This window comes from Pteropus vampyrus, unplaced genomic scaffold (genome assembly GCF_000151845.1).
Source record: "Pteropus vampyrus isolate Shadow unplaced genomic scaffold, Pvam_2.0 Scaffold50, whole genome shotgun sequence".
Classification (NCBI taxonomy): domain Eukaryota; kingdom Metazoa; phylum Chordata; class Mammalia; order Chiroptera; family Pteropodidae; genus Pteropus; species Pteropus vampyrus.
Genome location: NW_011888831.1, coordinates 2,002,616 through 2,013,085, shown reverse-complemented (window position 1 = coordinate 2,013,085; position 10,470 = coordinate 2,002,616). Strand labels below are relative to the sequence as shown.

General features: G+C 36.0%; 1 protein-coding gene across 10 annotated transcripts in view; it reads left to right on the top strand.

The window, feature by feature from the left end:
- KIAA0753 (KIAA0753 ortholog) overlaps window positions 1-10,470 on the top strand; it is a 68,520-nt gene that overhangs the window by 29,530 nt on the left and 28,520 nt on the right. For all 10 annotated transcript variants that reach the window (XM_011359766.2, XM_011359765.2, XM_011359764.2 and 7 more), the window contains one exon: window positions 8,180-8,406. In XM_011359766.2, coding sequence (XP_011358068.1) covers window positions 8,180-8,406 — 227 coding nt within the window. The remainder of the gene's footprint in view (window positions 1-8,179; window positions 8,407-10,470) is intronic.

Sequence of the window (10,470 nt, the reverse complement as noted above, 5' to 3'; positions counted from 1 at the left end):
ATTTCAAATGATAGCTTTGCTGGATAAATTATTCTTGGTTGTAGGTCCTTGGTCTTCATCCTGTTGAATATTTCTTGCCAAGCCCTTCTGTCCTTCATAGTTTCTTTTGAGAAATCAGCTGCCAGTCTTATGGGTGTTCCCTTATAAATAACTATCTGTTTTTATCTTGCTGCTTTTAATATTCTTTCTTTGTATTTAAACTTTGGCATTTTAATTATGATGTGTCTTGGTGTGGGCCTCTTTGGATCCCTGATTTTTGGAATTCTCTGAGCTTTCTGGGGCTTTATGTCCATTTCCTTCACCAGGTTAGGGAAGTTTTCTATCATTATTTCTTCAAACAGCTTTTCAACATCTTGATTTTCTTCTGTTATGCTGATCAAATGGATATTTGGACCCTTAATAGTGTCTCGTATTCTCCTTAAATTATTTTTATAGTCTTGGCTTCTTATCTCTTACCGTTCTGATTGTGTGTCCTTGGCTTTCTCATCCCTTAGATAAGGCATTCAATCCTTTTCTTTATTCACTTTGTTTATTCCTCTGTTTATTCCATTTAATATACTTATCTTAGATAGTGTTCTCCATTTCAGACTGGTTCCCTTTTATAATTTCCATTTCCATTTTTATCTCTTTGTTGGAGTTCTCTACGCTTCCCAAAAGTTCATTGAGCATCTTTATAACCAGTGTTTTGAACTCTGTTTTTGTTAGATTACTTGACTACATTGTATCTGGATCTCTGTTCTGTTCTGTCATATGGTTTCTGCTTCTTTGTCTTCCCATTTTGGCTGCCTTTCCGTGTCTGTTTCTATGTACTAAGCAAAGCTCCTAAGTCTCCAGTCTTATTAGTGTGGATTTGTGAAGTAGGTGTCCAGAGGCACAGACCTGAGAGGGGTTCAGCTGCAGGCCAAATTTAGCCCAAGCCTCTACCTCTCTGGCCCCACCTGTTAAGAATCAGCAAGCAATCCACAGATGCTGTGCTTATAGTTGCCTCAAAACGTCACACCAGAAACTGAGGCCCGCTGCCTTCTCCAGTGTGAGTCTCAGCAAGAAGCACCTGACTCTCTGAAGATACACCTGGATGTGGCTTGGGTGGGGCCGTGAGTTGGGGGAGGCGTGGTTTCAGGGAATCCTCTGAGTGGAGTGACCTCTGTTATCCAGTTCGATGACATCAGGGCTATGAAGGTGCTGTGCCCCGCACTCTGCGTGGGGAGGGCTCAACAGGGAGCAACGGATACCACTGGCACTTCTGTACCGAGCGAATCTCACTTAGGCACTCACTCTTACAGTGTCTCCCTGTAAGTCACTGGTGCCCGCTGCGTGCAGCCGAATCGGCACTGGTGCTCAGAGCGAGCAGGTCTGTCATCACGAAAATCCACTTGTGGACACAGCCCCTTTAAGAGGCTTCTGCCACTGCCGCAGCCTCTGTCTCACTCAGCCGCTTGAGACCGGGCGGTCCTGCATCCTCGCCCTGTCCTACCTTCTGCCATTGCAGGGTGATTTCTTGTGACTTCTCCTTAGTTGTATGCTTGTTCATCCCAGGCGATTTTTCCTTGCTGCTTCTCCTTGTTTCCATCACAACTTTGATTTGGTTGCCAGAGGGATGAACAGAGCCTCTGTCATCTATGCCTTTTTTTTTTTTTCCGGAAAGGTTCCTTAAAAAAGAAGCCGAACTGGGTTTTGGCCAATCCGCAAATGAGGTTAAAGAAATTTTCATCTGTTCTTGTTTTGCTAAAAGATTTCCTTTTCTTCTTCCTTTGTCTTTCTTAAACTGACAGAGATATATATGTTGATAGTGTTTTAAAATAGTTTTAAAATTTTAATACTTAATTTTTTAATGTGCTCTTCCTATCCGAGTGTGGATAAATCCAGTAAGCTAGTTTTCCTTTTTTAATTGAAAAAGAAGTCAAATATACTCATAGAAAGGTACACAGAATATAAATTTACAGTTCAGTTAATTATCCGAAGACATACATGTGTATAATCACTACCCAAGTCAAGAAATGGAACAGTACGAGCACTACAAAATCCCCCTGGACCTTCCTATTCCAATCTCTTATTGCCTGCCTCCTCTCCCAAATTAACTATCATTCTGATTTTAATGCTGTACTTTGGTTTTGCCTGATTTGGAACTTTTATAAAAATCGAATTACATAATAGGCATTTTCTTGGGAGTGGCTTCTTTCATTCAACACTTTGTGAGATTCGTCTATTCTGTTTGTGTAACTGATTTATGTTCATTGCTGTATTCCTTGTGTGAATATACCATAACTTATTCTGTTGGTTTTTTTTTTAAAGATTTTTATTAAACTATAGATAACATACAATATTGCATTTGTTTCGGATGTACATGTTATACCATAGTTATTCAACATAATTGTTGAGTTTTTTCTATATTTGCGCAATTATAAAGAAAACTACTGTGATTATTCTTATACATGTCTCTTGGTACATGCGTGCATATGTTTCTCTTGGGTATATTCTCAGGAGTGTAATTGTTATGTCATGTGATATGTGTCTGTTCAACTGTGTCTGTTTCAAAGTTTTGTCATTTTATATTCCATCCAAGAGCGTATGAGAACAGTTGCTATACATCCTTGCCAGCACTTACTAGTTTTTAAATTTTAGCCACCCAATTGATGTATAAGCTATCATTGTGGTTTTAATTTATGTTTTCTGGATAAGTAATGGTGTGAGTACTTTTTCATATATTTATATGCTATTTACATGTCTTCTTTTGTGAAATGCCAGTTCAAGTCTCTTGCCCACTCCCCCCTCCCTGATCTCTGTCTCTCTTTTACTTTCTCTTTTATTGATTGTAGGAGTTCTTTGTAGGGGTATTTTGTATTATAAATATCTTCTTAGAAATAAGATGTCTTGCTTTTAAATGTTGCAATGGTGTCTTTTGATGAACAGAATTCTTAATTTCGTTGTAGTCCTTTTGTAGCAACCTTTTCCTGTATTTTTTTTTTGTATACTGTTTAAGAAGCTTTTCCCTATGTCTAAGTTAAAAAGACATTTTTCTGTTATTTCCTAGAAAAAAAGTTATATTTTCTTCCAGATGGATATCTAGTTGAGCTAATACTATTTGTTGAAAGAATTAATTTTTCGCCAAAGTGGTATATAGTGCTACTTTTGTCATAAAGTAACTGTCCACATATGAGTGGGTCATTTTCTTGGCCCCCCTGTTCTCCTCCATTGATCTAATTGTTGGTTCTTATGCTAGTGTACACTACCTTAATTATTCTAAGTCTTGATATCCAGTTAAACAGCTTTGCCACCTGTTCTTCCAGAGTGTCTTGGCTAATCTTGACCCTTGGCGTTGCCATAGAAATTTTAGAATCAGAATTTGTCCATTTTTACTCCCTCCCCGCCCCACCGAAAACATCAATGAAAACCAAACTTGGAATTTTTATGAGAAATTGATATCTTTAGAATATTGATTTCCCAATCCATAAACAAGGTATATCCCTCCATTTTTTTTTTGGATTGTCTTTAAATACTCTGAGTAATTTATAGTTTGTGTGTGTGTGGTTTTGTTTATCTTTAATTAGATTTATTCCTTGATATTACTATTTTCAATGTTCTTATAAACGATGTCTTTTTAACAATCTAATTTCTGATGTATAATGCTGATATATAGACATATGATTGGTTTTATGTATTGTTCTTGTGTCTAGCAACCTTGCTAAGCTAATTTATTTATAATAATTTATCTATAGATTATTTGTGTTTTTCTGTGTATATTATATCATCTCTGAATAACCATTGGTTTATTTCTTCCTTTCCTATCTTTATTTCTTTTTCTTCTATAGTTTTCTGGTTTTATTTACTTGATCTATAGATGACTGATATAAAGGTATGTTAAAGTGTCTTATGATACTTGAGATTTTCTTAATTTCTTATTATATTTTTATTCATTTTTGTTTTGTATATTTTGAAATTGTGCTGTGGGGGTGCCTAAGAGTTTCTGACTGCTAAATCTTTTTGGTGGATTTTATGTGTTATTATTATTAAATATTTCTTTTTTTCTTTTTTAATGTTATTCACTTTGGATATTGTTTTGTTTGGTATTAATGTTGTTTCATCTAACTTGTTTGACATTTACTTAGAATAACATTTTCCATTCCTTTATGTTCTGTCTTCCTTCACTGTTTTTATTTTAAGAAAGTTGCTTGTAAATAGTTTATTGTTGGTGTTTTTAACACTGTTGTAGAGTCCTATATTTAACCTAAATTTACTGAGATTAATGATACATTTGAACTTCCTGCCTTATTTTATGTTTTTCATTTGCCAAGTTTTTTTTTCCTTTGTTGTAATTTACTATATTAACCAAGGTTTTCTTGTTTCATTTTGTTTCCTCTACTGATTTGAAAGTTATATATCAGTCCAGTTTTCACTTGATTTATTTCTCAATCTGCCATTTAGTCTGTGGAACCTTAATAGCATATAATATACTATCTCTAATGTGAATGTAACAAAACCTAATTTACTGGATTGCTATTAGATATTTATTCACTATAATGTGATATTCTTTTTTCTTCATTGGTAGGTAGTTAGAACTAAATAGGTTTGCCTTTGCCAGCCTTTCCTTTCAGGACAAGAGTTCTATTTGCTGTTCTATCTTCTGTGACCAGCCCAGTGTTAGGCACTTAAGTGATAGACTCAGTGAAGAGGTGCAACTGAATAAGAAAAGCAGATCATAGTAGATTGAATAATGAGTGTTGGAGGCTCACTTGTGATACTCTGGAGGAACTTTCCAGACCTGCAGAGAGACGTGTTTCCTAAATGAGCTAGGAGATTAGAGGTGCCAATAACTGATTAGTGAAAAATAGGAACAGCTTCAGAAAGAGAAGTTGGAAAACCTACTAATTGAAAACTCACCATACGAACAAATGAGAAAGCAAGAAGACAGACTACCATGGGAAAAACGCAAACCAAAAGGACCTCACTTCTAGTCCCGGCTCTGCCACTTTGTGACTTAATCTCTCAAAACCTCAATTTTTTCATTTGTGAAATGGGGACAGTAGTCCTTATCTTATGTGACTTAGTTGTTCTAAGTAGCAAATTAGGTAATTACTAAGTGCTATGAAAATGTGAGAAATTGCCTTTAATTCATAATAATCATCTCAAGAATTAGACTAATCACTGTCCTGCCTGCTCTGTGTATCATGGTGAGGCTCAAATGTGAATGTGAATTATGTTATAAACTGAAAAGAGTTTGTGCAGATATAAGTGATAATAATCATTATTATCCTTATTGCAAATTGAAGTGTGGTTATAATTAGTCACTTTGCAAATTTTATAGGTAAGGATGTGGTATCCCTCTTATTTGCATTTTTCTTCTTTCCCTTATATGATCTGGATTTCATAAGGTTACATTTTCCGTTTCTGTTTTAGATATCACTCACCTAATTTGTCCATTCTGACTTCTACCTTCAAAAAAATCATAGGGAGCTACTTGAGTAGAAAACTGTCTCTCTTGCCCTTTTCAGTTGGGAAAACTGTGTGAGCCTGATTAGATCTTGTGATTTATGTAATTGTTGGCTGGTACAGTTCTTTAGTGGCTTCTGAACTGTTCTTGGAATGGGTTGATTGCATTAATATAACTTGTCAGATATGAGGATGGTGGCTCCCTCCCCTCCTCCAGCAAAGTGCTCAAACTCAGCTACCCTAGAACTTGTACTGCATTTGCATGTTGATTTATGCAGATCATAACTGGAAAGGCATCAGGACCTCGAGGTCAGAGTTGCCTTGCACTATGTAAACTTGGGGGTTAATAATTATAGATTGAGGATTTAATCATAACATTCTTTCCTTCTAATTTATATTTCCTTGCTCTGTAACTTCCATGGCCTTGAAAAGTACCAGATTAAAGAAGAGTTGTGGGGGATCTGAATCTGGCTCTTGAACTCTGAACGCAGTTTGCCTTTCATTATGAACTATTTAAAACAAAGAATGAAAATAGTAAACACCTGTGTATCCACCACCCAGATTTAAACAAATTTTAATACTTTTGTTTTATTTGCTTCGGATTTTTTTTTAGAAATAAAATATGATAGGTAGACCTGAAAAACTTTCTTTTATATTTCTCTCTCCATTCTATTCCCCTCCCTCCCTCACCGGAGGTTACTCTTATTGTTGTTATAGTAGGGACCTGTTCTGGTTTTATGCTTGTACTGCTTATGTATCTATCCATAAGCAATACACAGTATTGTCACATATACATACGTTTAATATAAATAGTGTCTTGCAGAAAGCATCACTCTGCAGTTTGCTCCCTCATCTATGTCTGTACACCTTGTTCATATTGACACATGCATTCTAATTTATTAATCTAGCTGTTGTATAGGTTTCTCTTGTATGAATATACCATAGTTTATTTTCAGCTCTTACTGTTGGACATTTGGGTTATTTCTAATCTTTTGCTTTTATAAACAATGATGACATGTATATTCTTGCTCATGCTTTCCACATCCTTGTTTATACTTGGTATTTCACATTAAAAAGTCTCCTCTAATCTAGTAGATGTGAAATGGTACCTCATTGTTTTCATTTTGATTTTTCCGGTCATCTTTTCATGTTTTTATTGACAGCTTTTTTTTTTTTATTTCAGCTTTTCTGTCTAAATTGCTAGTTTTTATCCTTTGCCTCTTACTTTATTGGATTGTTCATTTTTCTTAATAGATTGTAAACGTTCTTTATATATTCTAGATATTAATCCTGTGTTAATTACATGTATTACAGATATCTGCTTCCAGACTCTGGCTTGTCTGTCGACTTTATTGTATCTTTCTGTCAAAAGAAGTTGTAGCTTAGTATAATTAAATTTAAATTTATTCATATTTAAATTCATATATTTGATAAGTAAGCCTTGTATTGCTATAATTCTAAAAGCTTTAAAGTTTTCCTTTCATATTTAGGTCTTTGTTCCATTTAGAATTTAAGTGTTGCTCTGTATGAGGCAAGGATTCTATTTTGTTTTATTACTATTCAAAAGGATAGTCTCAGCCCTATTGAACAAGCCAGTTCATACTCACTGATTTGTCATGCTGCCTTTGTCATATCCATTTTGCTTCATTGGTCTCTGCCTGTTCCTGCTGCACTCCCACACTGCCTTAATTATTACAGCTTTATCACGAACACTATCTCTGGTAGAATAAGACTCCCGCCCCCACTCCACTCCCCACTTTGTTGTGCTGTGCAATTATTTGGGCAGTCTTGGGATTTTACTCTTCATAAGAATTTTAAGATCAGCCTGGTTTTACCCACACACAGAAAAAAATCTGTTGGATTTTAATTGAATTTGCATTTGAAATTATAGATTACTTTGGGAAGAATTGACATCTTTACAGTATTCTTTCCTTTCATGAAAATAATTTATTCATATCTTCTTCAAGTCCTTTAAAAATACCATTGAATTTTTTCTGTAAAAGTCTCGTATATCTTTTGTTAGATTTCTAAGTGCCTTATAGCTTTTGTTGCCAATGTTAATGGATTGTTTTTTTCTTATATTTTTCTCTAATTATTTTGATATATGGGAATGATACTGATTTTTGTATGTTTTTCTTTTATTTAGAAACATTGCTGAACTCTCTTCTTAGTTATTATCTGTAGATTCTCTTGGATTTTCTACATAGAAAGCATTATCTTATCTTCAGATAAAGACAGTTTTATTTCCTTTCGCATTGCTGGTCAAATGTCCTAGAGTTCAGACTTTATTCTGTATCAAATTAGAAGACATCAAAGTTTTCGAGAAGTGACATTTAACTATTTACATTTTAGAAAAACAATTTTGGTAGTCAGGTGAAAAAGATGTGATTGGTGATAAAGAAAGGGTCAGTTAGGAGATGCTATTATTACAGTCACAGGATATTGCAAGCCTGACCTTGGCAGAAGGGCGGAGATAAGTACAAGAGCTATTTTAGAATTAGGGTCCAAGAGACCAGGTGAATGAGTAAATGTGGGCAGTGAGATTCAGGGAGTTAACCATGACACTTAGGTTTCTGCCTGTAGAGCTGTAGTGGGAGTCATAGGATGAGGAGCAACTTTGGCAATGAAATAGCTCACTTTTTAACAGGGCTGGGATAGATATTTGGAGCTTATCTGTCTGTAGATAATCATTCTCACCTACTTGATTTGAATAGCATTTCTCTCAGTTTGTCCTTCTGAAATCTCCACATAGATAAGTATCAACCTGATATAGAGCTTCCAGTGACTCAGAGGTTGGAGAATGAATTTGACGTATTAGATGCTGATATCCTTCCGGAAGAAGCTCTGTCGATTTTAGACCAAAATGCAATCTGCAGAGAAGAGGCATTGGCTCTGGCAAAAACAAAAGCAGTGGAGAAGAGGCCTGCGACTGAACCAGTTAGGAAAAAAGATACTCTGGCGCCGACAAGACTACAGCAAGTATGAAATTACTTCTTTCTTTTGGCCCATTTGTATTAACCTGACATTGCCCAAGGTCACATAGACTAGTACAAGGTGTATCCAGGATTTGAGTTCTCAGGCATTTGAATGCGAGAGCCCTTGAGTTCAACTATCTAAATTAAGCTGACTTAGCTTAGCTCTAGGTTGTTTTTCTTTTTTAACAGAAAATAGCAATTTTTAATATTTTGGTAGGATAGAGCATTCTCTCTTGTCCTGGCTTGGTTATTTGATAGCAAGGTAATTTGGTAATTTGATAGCAAGGTCCTAATCAGGCAGGCTATTTTCAAATTCAGAGTTTTTTTTTCTTTCCTGCTTCTGATTTGAAGTGTGAAAGTTAAAGGGATTAAGATTTGGTTCCTGATAAAGATGAATATTGATAAATAATAACCACTCAGTATTAAAAGGCAACCTGGGGTGAGTATTTTTTAATATGGCTTTGAGAGCCAGCTGGCTTGAAACTGTATTTTAAGCTTCTAAAATTTAATTTAAGGCCCTACCAGTGGAGAACTGGCCAGAAGACTACCTCCTAGTCTAAATATTCTTAATGTGGTTACTGCTATCTGATGGTGCTATCTAGAGGCTTCTGTAGCAAACTGATAAAAGGATATTTAGCAGTTATCACCAGTTACTGTTAGACAGATCATGGATTTGGGTCAAATCTTTATTCCTTTCCAAACAGACTTTTATATGGGGTCATTGCGAAGTTAGGATTGAGCTTGTAAAAATTCAGCTTGGTGATCTTCTCCAGAGACAGCTTTGTTCTCTATAGCATTTTAGAATAACCTGATTCATTCTATTTAGATGGCATACGTCTTTCTCCATCATCATAATCTTCCTATATTAGCCTGTTTAATCTTCTGGAAACCGGTGAAGAAATTACCTCTTATTTTACAGATGAGAAACCTGAGACTCAGAGAGGTTAAGTATTTTAACCAAGAATGTTTAACAGTTTACCTTTTTTTGTTTGTTTAATTAGGAAAAAAAATTATAAAAATAAATATATTGACCTCAAATTCATAATTCTTTCCATATCTAGTGCCATTGGAAGGTTTGCTATGTACTCCTGAATCCCTTTGGAAGGAGCTGTCCTCAGAGCATGAGGGTCTGGAGGAATTAATAAATAAGCAAATACATCTTTTCTCTCGGGGACTTTTGATCCTTTCTAGAAGCTGGGCTGTGGACCTGAACTTGCAAGAGAAGCAGGGAGTCATCTGTGATGCTCTGCTGGTAACACAGAACAGCCCCCCCATGCTCTACACCATTCTCAGGGAGGAGAATGCAGATGGGCAGTTGTACTGCACCCGTACTGCCTTTACTTTGAAGCAAAAGCTGGTGAACACGGGGGGCTACGCCGGGAAGCTGTGCGTCATGACCAGGGTCCTCCATCTGAGTCCTGAGAGCAAAACAGAGTCCTTTGAAGGTTCAGGGTCTCTAATTGATTACCCCAAGTCCTATTACCTTGCAGACATCCAGCAAATGGAAGCCTTGCTGCAGTCCCTTGTGATTGTCTTGCTCAGCTTCAGGTCTTTCCTGAGTGACCGGCTCGGCTGTGAGATTTTAAATCTGCTTACAGTCCAACAGTATGAGATCCTTTCAAAAAACCTCCGCAAGAACAGAGAATTGTTTATCCATGGCTTACCTGGCTCAGGGAAAACAATCATGGCCATGATGATCATAAAGAAGATCAAGAATAACTTTGGATGTAAAGAAAATGAAATTCTCTACATTTGTGAGAACCAGCCTCTGAAGGACTTTATTGGGTAAGCAGTTGGATTTCATTGTCACCAAGTGAGGTTCAGTCTGAATTCACTCCATATCCCCTTCCACCCAAATCACCATGCTCTTTGAGAGATGGATGGTAAAATGATCTGTAACAACAGTCCTATGTTCATAGGAGTATGATAGAGTAATTTTCCTCCTTTATTTACTTGGAGAGAACCTAAGTGTGTCATTTTTCATTTTTACAGTAATAAAAATATCTGCCGTGCAGTGACCCGGAAAACCTTCATGGCTAACCTTAATGTCGAAAAGATTCAACACATT